This window comes from Phyllostomus hastatus, unplaced genomic scaffold (genome assembly GCF_019186645.2).
Source record: "Phyllostomus hastatus isolate PE091 unplaced genomic scaffold, TTU_PhHast_1.1 phas_scaffold_55, whole genome shotgun sequence".
Classification (NCBI taxonomy): Eukaryota; Metazoa; Chordata; class Mammalia; order Chiroptera; family Phyllostomidae; genus Phyllostomus; species Phyllostomus hastatus.
Window position 1 is genome coordinate 4,665,884 of NW_025334035.1, and position 15,496 is coordinate 4,681,379.

At 43.0% G+C, this 15,496-nt stretch overlaps 1 protein-coding gene across 3 annotated transcripts in view; it reads left to right on the top strand.

Annotated features, from left to right (window-relative positions):
- Positions 1 to 15,074, top strand: part of NDEL1 (nudE neurodevelopment protein 1 like 1) — a 36,203-nt gene extending 21,129 nt beyond the window's left edge. The window contains exons 7-10 of one of the 3 annotated variants that reach the window (XM_045824190.1): positions 3,321 to 3,412; positions 7,269 to 7,420; positions 10,759 to 10,793; positions 13,881 to 15,074. In XM_045824190.1, the coding sequence (XP_045680146.1) occupies positions 3,321 to 3,412; positions 7,269 to 7,420; positions 10,759 to 10,793; positions 13,881 to 13,888 (287 nt within the window). In that variant the 3' untranslated portion in view covers positions 13,889 to 15,074. The remainder of the gene's footprint in view (positions 1 to 3,320; positions 3,413 to 7,268; positions 7,421 to 10,758; positions 10,794 to 13,880) is intronic. The other 2 variants (XM_045824189.1, XM_045824191.1) reach the window with 2 other exon arrangements.
- Positions 15,075 to 15,496: the final 422 nt, after the last annotated feature.

Here is a 15,496-nt window from a genome sequence, read left to right on the forward strand (position 1 = left end):
CCAGTGTGTTTTAGTCTTGATAAACGGGAAACCATTTAGTAGTCACTAGAATAGACCCTTAGAATGGAACCCTGAAGCTCCCAGTTTGGATTTACTTAGTTTTTGCAGCTTGCAGATCATATTTCAGCTATTCCCACTCCCCTGTACTTTTTTCTCCCCAAATGGAAGCATCTTTCAACTACTTTTTAAATATAGGACTTCCCTTCATAATGATAGAAGATTTCCTGTCTGAGTGGTATGTGCATAAGCTCTCTGTATCTGTGCTGACCATTGTGGTAGCCACTATCTTCATGCAACTATTTAAATTGAAATTTTTACTAACTTACTATGAATCAAAATTTAAAAATCAGTTTTTGGTTGCATTAGTCACATCTGACTTGCTCAGTAGCCCTTGAATAAGAATTCATCCTGTTTTCTCCTTGTTATGAAATAAAATTGGATAAGGTGTGTGAAAACGCCAAATAGTCAATAGGAAGCAGGCAGTGCGTGGATTATAGCAGTCGTCAGAAGCTTTCACTGTTCATTTTTTGGAACAGTCCCTGTGTATTTGAGGCCCTCAGAATTAGTAACATTTGAGAATTAACAAAGCTTTGCTTTTATGTTACTAATTAGAATTCTGCAGATAATTTCTGAAAATTCTTTATTTGAGCACTAATCAGAGTAGTCAGGAGCTTAAATTAAGATAACTCCAGCGGGAGGTATTCATTTTTTCATAGCTCATTAGAGGTTTCATGTAAGAACTTGGGGTGGGGAATGTCAGTAGGACATGGAGCCTAGTCCATCCCACACAGAATTAAGATAGGTCAACCCTACGGCAGTAATATTTGTCCAAATAGACAGTTTTGGACTGGAACTGACAGCATAAACTTTTACTAACCTGAGCTGCTGTGTGCTGGGTCACTGCAGTTTTGTGACAAGGAGGCCAGCACAGGCATCGGAGCAGCAGGTCTGAGAAATCAGTGTGCAAAGTGGAAGAGCTGACCTCTGTGGAATGGTCTGTCTTTAATGGCATTGTATTAATACGGTTACTGTAAAACACAGATTTAATACCTAGAGTACAAAATTTGAGGAGAATGGGGAGAACTGAGATCCAGAAATCCCTGCCAAGGGGAGTACAGCTATCGTATGCTGTATGTTGTTCTATTTTTTTTTTAAGATTTTATTTATTTATTTTTAGACAGAGGGGATGGGAGAGAGAAAGAGAGGGAGAGAAACATCAATGTCTGGTTGCCTCTCATGGGCCCCCGACTGGGGACCTGGCCTGCAACCCAGGCATGTGCCCTGACTGGGAATCGAACCAGTGACTCTGGTTCACAGGCCAGTGCTCAATCCGCTGAGCCACACCAGCCAGGGCCTGTGTGTTGTTCTAGATGCTGGGAGTATAGCGGTGAGTAGGACGCCTACCTTCAATGAGTTTACATTCTAGAGGACAAGGACAGTAAACAACAGCAGCAGCCACACAAGCATTTTATGTGCCTCCTGGCATTCTCTAGAAAACATAAAAAAATAATAGCTAACATTTATTGAATACTTATTATACTAAACATTTTAAAAGTAGGTTAACTAATTTAAACTTCACAACTTTATGAGGTAAATTAGTTATTAGCTTCTTTTACATATGGTAACTTACTCAAAGGTCGCATAGTTATTAAATGGCAGTGATGGATTTGTATCTAGCAGTTTCACTTGAACTCTTAACTATTATGCTATATTATCTCAAAAATAAATCGAAGAAACGTGCACAGTTGAAAACCTTTGCCGAGGGTCATGGACAAAGAGCGTGAATAAATGCCTTTGAGCTTTATTTGAGCACTAATCAGAGTAGTCAGGAGCTTAAATTAAGATAACTCCAGCGGGAGGTATTCATTTTTTCATAGCTCATTAGAGTTTTCATGTAAGATCTATGTAACCATGTAACCATGGTTCTGAACAGGAAAACTTAATTTTGTTGCAGTATCCATTCTCTCCAAATCAGTTGATTATTTAAATTTTTAATAAAAATATCCACAGGATTTTTCAAGTTGTCAGGTTGATTTTGAAGTTAATCTGGAAGATTAAATGTGTAAGAATAGCCAGGAAAAGTTTAAAATAGGTTAATAATGAGAAGAGGCTTTGCCCTTCAACATGCCAAAATTTATTTTAACACTAATAACTAAAGCAGCATCTCTCTAGTGGGGTAGACTGATAATTTAATGGAACTTGAAATACATAGGGAACTCAGTATATGGTTTTAGTGCCATTTCAGATAAGTTTTTTCCAGTAAGTAGTATTTGGACAATCGGCTATCCATTGGGAGGGAAAATATGTAAATATTTGATGGGTTAAGTGACCTAAGTGTAAAAAAAATTTAGGAAACCATTAGGAGAAAAATATGAGGAACATTTTTTTTTCTTTTTCTTTTTTTTTAAAGATTTTTTATTTATTTATTTTTAGGGAGGGAAGGGAGGGAGAGAGAGAGAGAGAGAGAGAGAGAGAGAGAGAGACAGAGATAGAGACAGAGAGAGACAGAGAGACATCAATGTGCGGTTGCTGGGGGTTATGGCCTGCAACCCAGGAATGTACCCTGGCTGGGAATCGAACTTGGGACACTTTGGTTCCCAGCCCGCGCTCAATCCACTGAGCTACGCCAGCCAGGGCTGGAACATTTTTTATAATATTGAAATGAGGGAGCCAAAGGCTTCCTCCCCAAAACACAAAGTTTAAAGATAAGCGTCACACTCAGAATACAACATACATACATACATGAGAGAAAGGGTGAATATCTGGAATGTATTTTGCCCTTGCAAATTGATTAAAGGAAAGACAACCCAGTAGAAACAAGTGCAAAGGTTAAAACAGATGATTTCCAGAAAAGGTTCAAATGACTAGTTATTAAGGAAATAAAAATGTAAACAAAATGACACTCAAATTTTGCAAAAAAAAAAAAAAATTGTCCAGTATTACTGAGAACACCACCATACAAATTGCTGATAACTGACATAACCTTTGTAGAGAGCATTCTGGCGGTCAGTATGTTCAGGTGAACAAAACAGGCATATCGTATCCTCTGACCCTGCAGTCCTATTTTTAGGGATCTCTTTAGAAATACTTGTCTGGATGTTTTAAGGATATATATCCTTTTAGCATTATAATGATGTAAATTTGTATATAATCTAAACATCCATCAATTGGAGAATAGTTTAACATGGTATCTCCACGTTATATTTTATCTGTAGTTTGGAATACTATATTAAGTGTTGACATTGAGTGTATATTGCTTTTAATAACAATGAAACCCAAATTACATGTGTAATAATCACCTGTGTTTTATTTTTCTCTAGCTATACCAAATGGTTTTGGTACCAGTCCACTAACTCCTTCAGCTAGGATATCAGCACTAAACATTGTGGGGGATCTCTTACGGAAAGTAGGGGTAAGCATTCAGTTATTTATCACTAGGTGTTTCAGTTGCCAAGGTATTGGATTATTTCTTAATTTGAAGGGAGGGAAGAAAAAAGGATTCCTTTCTGTCATAAAGGCTGTGATTAAGCTGAGAAGCAAAAGCATCCAGTGACCAGCTGAGGCGGGGCCAGAAACTCTTCCAGGGCTCGGGCTTGAGGTATCTCTGCAGAAGGCCCAGCGTGCTGAGTTCCTAAGTTTCCACTGGGAATTCTTCATGTTTCCCCATGGCTCTTTCTATAAGGCCACGAGTCCTTCATTTTTTTACTTCTTGCTATAGGTCTTATACCTCCTTCTAATCCTGTCCTTTGCTGCTGTCTCCCATCCTCCTGGTTATCCCTGACCTTTCTCTCTGTAGGCCTTTAGCACCGCCTATGGCATGACTTGCTGCTCTTTGCGGCATCTGGCTGCTGCTTGGCCACCTCAACTTCAGTGTCATCTCCTTGACTCTGACTTGTATTCCAGAGCAGTTTGGCTTTTGAAACATTAAACTTGTTTTTCTGCTTATTCAGTTTTTTAGTCTGTGTAATACTCTTAGACCTTATCGGGAGAGTAGTACTCTGTTTTTCTTCTTGATCTCTTGCTTTTACTTTGTTCCTGTTCATCTGTGATCCCGCAGATTGCTTGCTTTGTTAGTGTTGCTCACGGTGTTTCTGGCCGTGGAGGAGACCTGCCTTCTGGATCAGTCAAGAAATTGGATTTCTCCTTTCCTTCATCCAGATCACCGGAAACAATAATGTTAATATAACTGTTTGGATTTAAGCCACTATAAAGTTAGCATTAGTCATTTCCCCTTTTATTTTCCTCATGACTTTAAGCTCTCTTCAATAATCTACCCCTGCAACTTCCCGCCATCCAGTACCCTTTCACTTATTTTTTTGTGTGAGATACTTTTTGAAAAAAGTTGCATTGTACTTTCTATGAAAAAGAAATGAGAGGCCAGGATACAGGTCCCTTGTTTACCTTTTCTGGCTTATAGAATTATTTTTAATCATCAGATTAACTCGAAACCACATTTTAAAGTTACTGTAAAGAGTAATGTGCACAAGTCACTGATAGAGTACATAGAGTAGTTTTTCTCCCATTTGTCGTAAGAGTCACAGTATTTATTTCTATAGCTTGAAATAATGTGTTTATTTTCTGTATTTTGGCTTACCAATTTTAAGCAAAAAGATGAATTTAACTCACATCCTCCCAATTTTTTATTTTTTGTCTTATTAGGGTTTTCTTTGGTAATTTTAAATATAAAACATGTTTTTGAATTTGTTAGATTATATCTCAGCTCCTTACTGTGTGTCTCTCTCCGTACCTTCTTGAACTCTTCATTGGTTGGTTCTGAAGACCGAAAATTAGTCAGTAGCATCTGTAATATTATGCCCATGTATGTATTCCTGCATAATCACAGAGGAGAAGCTGGCCTTTTGGGTCATTTTATATGTGCTGTTCAGCAGATGGTTCAATCATTTTCTTCTTTATCATTTACTCAAAATCATGACAGGTTTTTTGTATTGTATCAGAGCTAACTTGTATGTCTTTTTCTTTTTTTCCTAGTGTTTCAATTTTTTTGTGGATAGAAAAAATAAACTCTTTGCAATATCTCATACCTTCCAGCTTCTTATTCACACTGTATGCCGAAAACTGTGATATGCTTGTAGGACTGTTGCACCACTGTCATCTTTGAATTTCTCTTCATCATGTATTCTTGGGTTGGTACTGACTACACTGGAACTCCAAGTTGTCTTTCTTTGTTCTTAACTTATTTTGCTTTAGTGCCATAAGTGAACTATTCCGAAATGGTGCATGAAAGTTGAACTTGGAGTCCTTGCATGGTTTACCTATTCAGCTGACAGCCTGTCTTAAGATGTCATCAAAACTTTGGTCTGCTTCCCTCCAGCTCCTGTGTACTTTTATGACTATTTGCTTTCCTACGTCTTTGCACTCCTTTGTCCACTGACTAGAGCTACCTAGAAGCCCCCTTCCTACTTTTGCACCGTCTTCCATGAGGCATCAAGGCCATCTGATTTAAAGTTTTGTTTTTTTTCCTTTTTTTATTATTCTCCTATTATTTATTACCTCTGTAGCTATTCTTCCTTTTTATTCAGTGGTAAAAATATCATTCCTGCCCATGGCTAATTTTTTCCTTTTGTGCTTTGGATCCCATTCCTTCCAGACTTCTCATTTTTGTGTCTGCTGGACCTTTAGCTTTTTACTCCATGTATGTTAATATTTGTGTGTGATATTTCTGTAGTACATATTATGTACTTTTTTATCTTAGCAAAAGTAAAAGCAGCTCTTCTTTCCTTTTACCCTCCATCTCTCTTTAGCCATCATCCTGTTTCCTTTCTTCCTTTGTCAGCCAAGCTTTTTGAAAGTGCATTTCCATTTATTGTGAGCATTGGTGACAGCATGCGCTCTTCCCCAGACCTCCTCGTCTGGGCTCTGTCCCTGCTCTCCCCACTCAAGTTGCTCATTGATGATCTCGGTGCTGTCAGACACAATGGATGCTGTTTTGTCCCGATTGTATTTGAAATACTCAACACCAGTTTTTTGGGGTGGGGTGGGGCATGCTTTCTTTCCTCTGCTCCTCTGATGCTGTGTCATGTCTGCTTCCTGCCCGTTCCTCTGCCATCTCGTTGGGTCTTAATTTGCCTGTCCTTTCATTATTGATTTTATTCCGAGTTCTGTCTTTGATTTCCTCATCTTCTTATTTGCAACTGTGATTTTGCCTACTACCTGGTGCAGATATCTTCTAAACCTTGATTTCTATACCACTTTTTTCTCTTGAGGGCCAGACCCAGTACTTGTGCTTAGACGTCTCAGATGCAGCATATGCCAGCTACATAATCGATACTCAGCACGTGTTTGAATGAATGAGTGTCCTGAGAGCATAGGAAATTTATGGCTCTCAATTTTTACTGTGTATGTGTTCATATAATAAGTTGCTGAAATAATGCTTATTTAAATCTTATTCCTAATCCCTTGGTGTCACAGATAATAGAAATGGGCTATTTTTTGCCTTTTTTTTTTTTTGGGCAGGGAGAGGAGCTTGAGTTTGTTTATGGGAAAGGGGAAGTTGGTGGTATCTGTGTGTGATGGAATAGATGAGGTACTCCTGTCTTCTTCGTGTCATCTGTGTGTAGAGCCTGGCACTGGCCAGGTGTTGTGGTGACAGGTGCTAAGAAGGGCACCCAATTTAGAGGTAAGTGCTAAAGGCCTGGTATCATTTTCAGGTGAATTATTTAATTGTAGACAATGGGTATCAGTTAGACATTACACTGTGTTCTAAGAAATAGAATAACTCTTAACTTCACATGAGGTATTGTAAATGCTCTTATCCATTCAAATGCATTAGAAATAACTAACCTGAAATGCTATAGGAAGAATTGCCTGCTTTAAAGAATTCTCAAATGATATTTTGGCATTCTTTTTAGTGTTTGCTCGCCAGACAGCCTCCTTCCACACCCACGCTCACCCTGCACCCTACCCCAACTAGCCAACTAACGGAACAGTGTGCAACTCGGAAAGGCACCATGGATGGGGTCAGGAGACGTGGGGTCCATCTCTGCCTGCTTATGCCGCAGTTTTCTTGTATGAGTGAGGGTTATATTTGTGTCCCTCAGAATAAGTAAACTATTCTGAGCTCATTAGAAAGGGAGTCAGCATAAACATTTCCTTTTCCTACTAGAAAGGTGATTGATTCTGGCTTAAGTAGCCACCATTATCAACTGAGAGAGTAAGGTTTGAGTCTTGAAATAGAAATGGTTTGAAATGCGTATTTTTATATGCAGATACTGTTTTGACAACCAAATCATTCCTTGTTCCCTCTGTAGGCTTTAGAATCCAAATTAGCAGCTTGCAGGAATTTTGCAAAGGACCAAGCATCACGAAAATCCTATATGTCAGGGAATGTTAACTGTGGGGTGATGAATAGCAACGGCACAAAGTTCTCTAGATCAGGGCATACGTCTTTCTTCGACAAAGGGTAAGTCTTGGGAATTTTAAATCTTTTTTTTTTTTTTGAGTGGTAAAGTTACACATTTATTAAGTGAGCTTGTTCAATCTTTGAAAAGGTAAACACAGTTTGATAAATTTACCTGAAGCCTGTTATCATTCAAGTCTCAGGGGACAGGGAATCTGTTGTCCTCTAGTCCCCATGGAGCCTGTTGCCCTGGTAACCCTGACTCGGAAACTTCTGTCCTAGGAAGCAGACTCTTAAAAGGTAGCAGTGTGGGCTCTGGGGCTTACAGATGCCTTTGCCACAGTCCTTGTTCTCAAGGTGCTTAGTAGACGTTCCTAGCAAATACAGGGTGGGGCAAAAGTAGGTTTATAGTTGTTTGTGTGTGTGGGAAACAATACAATAATAAGTAATTCAAGAATAAACTGTTTTTCACCTACAACTGTAAACCTACTTTCGCCTCCCTGTGTTTGTTAAGGGTAGAAGAAAACACTGTAGTTACGTATATGTGCAAACCTGCAACAAACCTTCCGTCTGAAGATTTTAGAAAAATATAAGACCACTGGATCAAATATAGTGTAGGAGATACAACTTTTACATGATGTAAAGGTGGTTTTTGAGGAATTGAGATGTTAAAAATGTGTCCTAAGATTGAAGCACTGATACATTCTTTTTTTTAAAGATTTTATTTATTTATTTTAGAGAGATGGGGAAGGGAGGGAGAAAGAGAGGGAGTGAAACATCAGTGTGTGGTTGCCTCTAGCATACCCCATACTGGGAATATTGCCTGCAACCCAGGCATGTGCCCTGACTGGGAATCAAACCAGCGATGCTTTGGTTCACAGGCCTGCGCTCTATCTACTGAGCTACACCAGCCAGGGCTAGCAGTGATATATTCTTAATACAAACAAATTTTAGTTGGTTTTAGCAGGAATATATGAAATAACAAATGTTTTTTGTTTTCACACTTTTTGTATCCTTATGGTTATTTCTAAGCATGTAAAATCATATTTTTAGGAATCTTCTTTACTCTTTTAAAAATTTATGGGATTATACTTCAGATATTGTTCCACAACATGCCTATCATGATTTATATTGCCAGTATCTTTTTATGTCAGTAGATATCATCCTACCTCAATTAAAAACAAAACAAAACATTGCATGGTTATACTCCTTTATGGATGTGCCTTAACTCAGGTAACTGGTTAGACCTGTGACCTGGGGATGCTGACCACGTTACCGAAGGTGGCTGTTACTAGAATAGCGTCTGAGGCACTGGGACTTCGGGCCCTTGTCTCTGTTTAGAGTCATAGAAGTTGCTCATTCTTGTTCTGTGAAAGCAATACAGACACAACGCTAGAAATTGTCACAGTTTCTTAAAGGAGCTTGTGTGTTCTGCTTTCCTCAAAAAACTGTGGCATATTTATGGAGGACCTGATTTGGTACCCAGTCCACTTTCAAAAGCTTCCTGTGTCTGTTTTTGTGGAGTGGAGTGTTCTGGCTTCTCTTCCTTTAGATAATTCAACCTTGAAGTATACATATTTCATTAAGGAGTACATTTTAAAACATCAATATATAAATCAGAACTTTATTCTGACCATTGGGATCCCCCAGGGGGAGTAAGTATAAAATTAATTTTGCTCAGATTTAGATTTAGGAGTTTTAGGCAACCTTGAGGGATCCTCATTTTTATACTATAATAGTAAAGGGAATAAACAGGTATTTGGCACTAAAACTACCATTTACCGCAAACAATACGGAAAGGAAAGTTTAAGGGTAGTCTTCCTGAGTGTTAGAAACAGTACCTAATTCTTTTTTCCTGCAACCTGTAATGACCTCCAATAGAGTAGTTACTAGTTTCTATCTGGAATCCAATTTCTTGCCTTGGGCACCTTATGATGTGAGAATAGGTATGGACCAGAAATGGATTGGTTGGGCAGATGGCTTTGCATGTAGCAAGTCCTTAGAATAGTCCTGATGAAGGAGGGATAATATTGTCAGTCAGGCTCACTGCTCCTGTCTTCATGAGAGACTGGCTTCTGCTTGACCCCTGATGTAGGGCACCAGAGCAGTGACTGCCCAGAGGTGAGCCCAGTTTTCGGTGGGATTCAGAGTAACCTGGAACCAGGCGTGAGCCTTGGGCACTGTCGCGGAGCGCTTCCGTCCCCTGAGAAGCGCCTAGATGCGGGCGTGGGCTTTATTGCCTAAACTGCACCTGGAAATATACTTCCTGATGGAAAGTTATAGATGATATTTAGTTTTGGTTTAAATAGTACAGATTTTTAACTATTATTTCTATTAAGAATTAAATATGCTTTTGTGGGCTGGTCTTTGCTCAGGTGTTTAGTTTACATGATAAATGGATTGTATATGCACACTCAAATATTAACCTATTGCTCTAGCTGCATTTGTCTAATTGCCATATTCCTGAGGATAACTCTCTTTTATAGGTTTCGCTGTGTTCTTACTTCCTCACTGCTTTACTTTGATTCTGCTTGCTTTCTGGCCTGCCTGGCTTTTTACCTCGGGCCCTTCTTCCTACAGACCTATTGACTAGATAAAAACCATGGTGGCTTTTACCAGCCAGCCTCAAAAGGAAGAGGGAACATTCCAACTCCCAGCTCCATTATTAAATCTGTCAGTTTAAAAGAAGAAATGCCAGTTCTTAGACTATGTGTGGCCTCTAGTTTCAGTATGAGGAAAAACCCTTCATTTTAAAGTCCGTGGCTCTAGAACGCGCCTGCCCGCCCTCTCACTTCCAAGGAGTGTGTCTGTGGCATGCCACTAGTTTTCCTAGCCCCCTGGAGACTCAGGGGCGACGTTTGGGGCAAGGTGACTCAAAGCCAGTTTGTGTGCGTGTGCATGCGTGGGAATAGACATACATACCCCGCCTTCCCACCTTCCTCCAGATCTGCAGGTGCAATGACACCTTACTGAATTAAAAACCTTATTATTACATATTTTTATGGGATTTGAAAATATCTGTGAGCTCTGGTTATGTGAAGGCTTCTTGGAATCAGGATTTTATCTAGTGTGTGGTCACCTCTGTGAGTTCCTAAAATGCGACTGGCTGGGCCTCCCTCCCAGGTGTTGCTGTTTCTTCCAGCCACTCACAGCCCTTAATGTCACTCACCTGGCAGGACACAAATTCTTGTGTGGTGTGGGCACTTTATTTTTCTCCAAAACATTCTTTTTTTCTCCATAGCTTGTATTTAGTTCCTTATGTATCACTTACCCTAATTTTGTAAACCAGTTAGATTTTTGGGGGGCTGTGTGAGGGTAGGTGGGCATACACTAATTTTAGGACATGTTGTGAAAATAGTATTTGTATTGCTATTTAATGTTTTTTTCCTTTTTTTTATTAGGCAAGAAAAAGTCATATTTCCCACATTGTTCATGGGTAACTGAATTTGTTTGCTGTGTTCTTTTTCGTTCTTTTTCAATCATGGTGTGCGGTGGAAGACACGTTAACAGACCGGTTTTACTAACTGCATGGGGCTGACTCTGCTGTAACCAACTTACAGCCCATATGTGAGCTTTCAAGTTCCTGTTTGACTTGACTGTATATAGTTACTATTGGTTCAGCTGCGCAAAACAAACTCGTCAGTCGTGGCGGTTCTGGGGCACTCGTGTGCAGCAGGCCCGATAGCGCTCTTGGTGTGTGGTTAGGTGCTGTGGTGGTGAGGCTGGGGGTCAGGGCTGGGGGTCGGGCTCACTGGCAGGCCCTGGGACCACATTTGACTGTCTTCGTGGAACTGGGGCTCTTCCTGTTACTCGGTGTGTCTTGTTATTTCAAAGCAGGAGCTAATGGTTATGGAGCCTTGCTGTGTGGGGTCTCTCCCCTCTGCAGTCACTCTTGTTTCCCAGAGTGCATTGGAATGGTAGATGCCTTCCTTTTCAGTTTTCAGGAAGGTGCATTTCAGTTTGTAGAGTCTGGGGTGGGCACGGCAGCTGGCTGGAGCGTGCTGTCTTCCATTCACCCATCTAACGAGGGAGCCTAGGGCGCGGAGTGGTCCACCTGTTCTCCTGAGTTGGCTCCCGCCCCCTCGTGCTTAGCTCTACTGCCTTCTCAGGTGTGCTCCACCTTGCTTCTTTGGTGGATTCCGTGTCCGTACTTTATCTCTGTTGTGTTCGATGTGTTGTCCTGACTAGCTACTACATGAGCCTTGGTTCTTTCCCCATTTTTACTACTTCTGTTGCTATTTTCCAGCTGCCCTTAGTTTCTTTTCTCAGCTGGAGTCTCTATTTTTCAGATGCTTTAACTAGATTTAAGTGATAAGACCACAGAATTTCATAGCGTCTGAAACCTTTTTTGCATAGATGATTCCCAGATCTCTATCTCCATCCCTGCCTGTTCTCTTTCCATCCATTCCTGTGTAGTTCACTGGGACGTCTCCCGTCGCTCTTGCTGTGTGGTCAGCATGGAGGTGTTTTCTCTCCCATTTCATAACTTGGCAGTTAGTTCCCTGAAGGTACATCACCAGACTGACAGTCCTACCTCTGTGGTCAGCTTTCTCCTCCCTTGAGTCTCTTACTTCCCACTTCTTGACTCAAAAGAAGTGCTGGGTGCGACCTAGCAGATTGTTACTCTCTCTCTCTATTCTACCCAGCCTGCAAACCAGAACTTCCATTTGCACTCATACAGAGAGAGGGCTTTCCTGGTTTCTTGTTTCCCCTCTGTGTTCCGATCGCACTGCTTCTTTTTCCCAGTGGCGCTGACCTGCACTGGGGGCACCGGAGTGCCTGCTCACTGAGGGCTGTCAGGTGTCCTCGGGCCAGGAGGGTCCCGGGAAAGGATGATGGCCTGGACATCTGGAGGCAGGTCATGAGCCCTGATTCCCCATTGGTGGACTCACAGGCAAACTCAGGTGAATGGCTGGATCTTCTCCTGATTTGGTTTTCTTAGCAGTACAACAATGGGGATGAACTTCATATTCCCTGAATGTCCGCGTAACTTGAAAATGCTCTCAGTCCTAAACCTGCATGAGGAGCCAGAGGAGGCACAGATATAAGCCTTGGGAGTGTAGGGAGGGGTGCTTTAAAGTTTTCAAATGCAATGAGGATCAAGTATCCGACCTCCCCAGCCCCATGAAGAAAAGGGGAAACCCTGGCTGTGCATCACTGGGGCGGGACGGTGTACGGCAGGGAGAAGTTACCTGTCAGAGTCCCTCCTGTTGGCTCTTGGCCTGTGTGTGGGAGGCTTGTTTCAAACTCAGAGTCCATCCTCTGAGGTTAGTTTCTTCAGAGTAGTCGAACTCCTTGCATGCCTGTTTCTCCGTGAGATTACACTCACCTCTCAGTGTACAGAAGTTAGCCTTTGTGGGGAAAAGTGTGTGCATTTTTGGTAAGAGAAACTCTCTCCATGAGTCTGTATTCAACTCTCTAGACCCCTTTGAGGAGTGGCTGGGGGACAGTGGTGAGCAGGTGTGGTGCAGTGTGGCCCTTTGCAGTTGTGTGCGTTGCCCCAGCTGCTGGTGGGACAGCATTTCCTAGGAAGTTTTTCAGGATGGGAAGGCAGGAGTGGCTTCCTGAGAGAGGATCCAGGCCTTGCCCTCACTCCCTCCCTGCTTCCATGGCTGCGCTGCCAGGCGGCTGGGGCTGGGGCTGGGGCTGGGGCTGGGGCTGGGGCGCTCTGCCTCGCGGGGCTGGGTGGCTGGGTCCTCCTTGGGCTGGCTGCTCACCAGTCACCAGAGAAGCCTACCATCTGGCTTTTCTTGCTTAACAACATAAAAAAGTTACCTTTCCCCCTTCATTAAGATATTTATATATGTTATAGGAGATTTAGAAGATGATAAAAAAGTATAAAGTAGTAAACAAAATTTACCCCCAACCTCAGAGGGAGGAAAAGTAACCGTTGTTAAATTTTCCTTCTACAATATATGTGATTTTATGTACATATATGTGTGTGTGTATGTATATGTGAGGGTCCCCACACATTCTAGACCCAGCTACATAGATAGCAGTGCCTGTCCGTAGTCTGGAATCTGGAATATATGCTACTTACATTTTTTTCTTCACATCATTGAACACAGACAGTTTGGTAACCTTTTTCTACCTACCATTAATTACATTCTGAATATTTTTCCATGCTATTGAAGAACTCTGGAATGTGTTTTTAATGGTTGTATCCTATTTAATCATGTAGTCGTACCATTATTGATTGAGCTAGTTCCCCACCGGCAGACATTTAGACCCGTTCTGCGGGGACAGCCAGGGTTGTGGCTGCAGTGGGCGGCGAGGAGTTGCCGAGAACGGAGCCCATAGTCGCGTTGTTCCCCGAGGACAGCCACTGAGTCCTCAAGTCTCTGACCCACTGAGGCTTCCTTGGCAGCCACTCTTCCCTCAGGCCGTCAGGATTCTCCTGTGGGCCAGGGAGAGAAACAGTGTTAGAGAGCAAATGAATTTCTTGCTGCGTGTCAAGTGATTTTTAAATGACAGTCTCTCTCTCTCTTCCCCCTTCCCTTCTCTGCTCTGGTCACCCCCACAGGGCAGTAAACGGCTTTGACCCAGCTCCTCCTCCTCCTGGTCTGGGCTCCTCACGCCCCTCCTCGGCACCGGGTATGCTGCCTCTCAGTGTGTGAGTGCCCAGCCTCCGGGGGGCTCCTGCCCTCCTCCATCAACCCAGGACACCCACGCCTCACCCTTCGGCGCCTGGGCCCGGCCTGCGCCCCTCTGTCTGCCTCCCCAGGGCCGGCAGAGGGCGGGCTGCATGCGGTGGCGGCTGCTGGGCCCTGCCCGGCCCCAGGACTCTGCGCGATATCAATACTGGCTATTTTCTCTTCTCGCCGTAGTGCCGTTGGTTTCACATGATTGCACTTTGTGGGTCACACAGTGATACATGCGTGTATTACTTGGTCTCCGGATACAGAAGTACCCGTTCATCACACCTGCCTCAGCCTCCACCCTGCAGTACTGATAGGGTTTAGTTGTATTTAGGACACTGCAAATCTTCTAGAAGTTCTCTCCCAAATCAGGTCAACATGCGCCCTCCTGAGCTCCCACCCGAGCGTCTGCAGTGCTCACAATCATGTGTCCCCCAGCCCCGCCCCACACAATTTGGGCCTGTTGCTGGCAGAGTCAGGAAGGTCATTGAGTTAGGGAACATTTGCTGCACCTTCTGATTTGACTTCAGCAGTTGTCATGCTGTAGACCTGCCCCCCAGAGCAGGGGCGTCCGGGGCCTGGGCACAAACAGGGCTGGGCCTCTGTGCTGTCTCCTCCTCTGGGTGCCTCAGACCAGGGGTGGAGGTGGTGGCATTTCCGGTCCTTCAGTTAAGTGACGGCTTCACAGCTTTTTTGTTTTGTCTTCTGAGGGCCTCTCTAGTGTGGGTAGGAAGGAGTGAGTGGCCTGATTCCAGGGGCTGGCTGGTGCTGGCTCCGGGGGGCAGATGGGGTGGCTGTCCCTGTGCGTCCTTTGATTGCTCTCATGCTGCGTTTACTGTTTACATTTGTTTTATTGTACATAGGTTTGTAAACATTATTGCCTAAGATATTTGTATATAACTTGGGCTTTGTAGCTTTTATTTATTCAGAACTCATATGGCATGTTAATGACTTACGATGGTGTCCTACTCTGGGCAGCTGTATAGGATCATCATGTGGTTAAAAAAAAAAAGAAGAAAATATTTCCCCTCAAAAAAAATCTTTTAATGTGGAAAAAATAAATTTCACAAAAAAAAGTATCAAGGTTGCTTTATTGTGTTCCTGCCATCCTGCGAGAGGGGAACCGGGGTTATGAAGCCGAGTTCAGCTGCCACTGCTGCTCTGACGAGGGACGCGTGGGCGGGCTGTAGCCTCGGGCGAAGTCTGATGCGCAGAGCTGACTCCTGATGGTTCCTCCTCCTCACTGTGACTCCAGGCGCAGCCTGAGAGTTGCTCCGACCTCTCACGCAAACTTGGGAGGAAGGACCGGGACTTTGAAGGGGCAGTTCGCTAGGTCACAGGATAACCAGGGTGGATCCAGGCGTGGGCCCGTCAGCTGTGCTGCCTTGCACGACATGCGTTGGTGTTCTGGGGTTAGAGGTTACTTGGGTTGGGGCTTTTCTCCCTTAGGTTGATGTTGGCAAGTGAGAGAAGGTGCCAGATGTTCGGTAGCAAGACATAA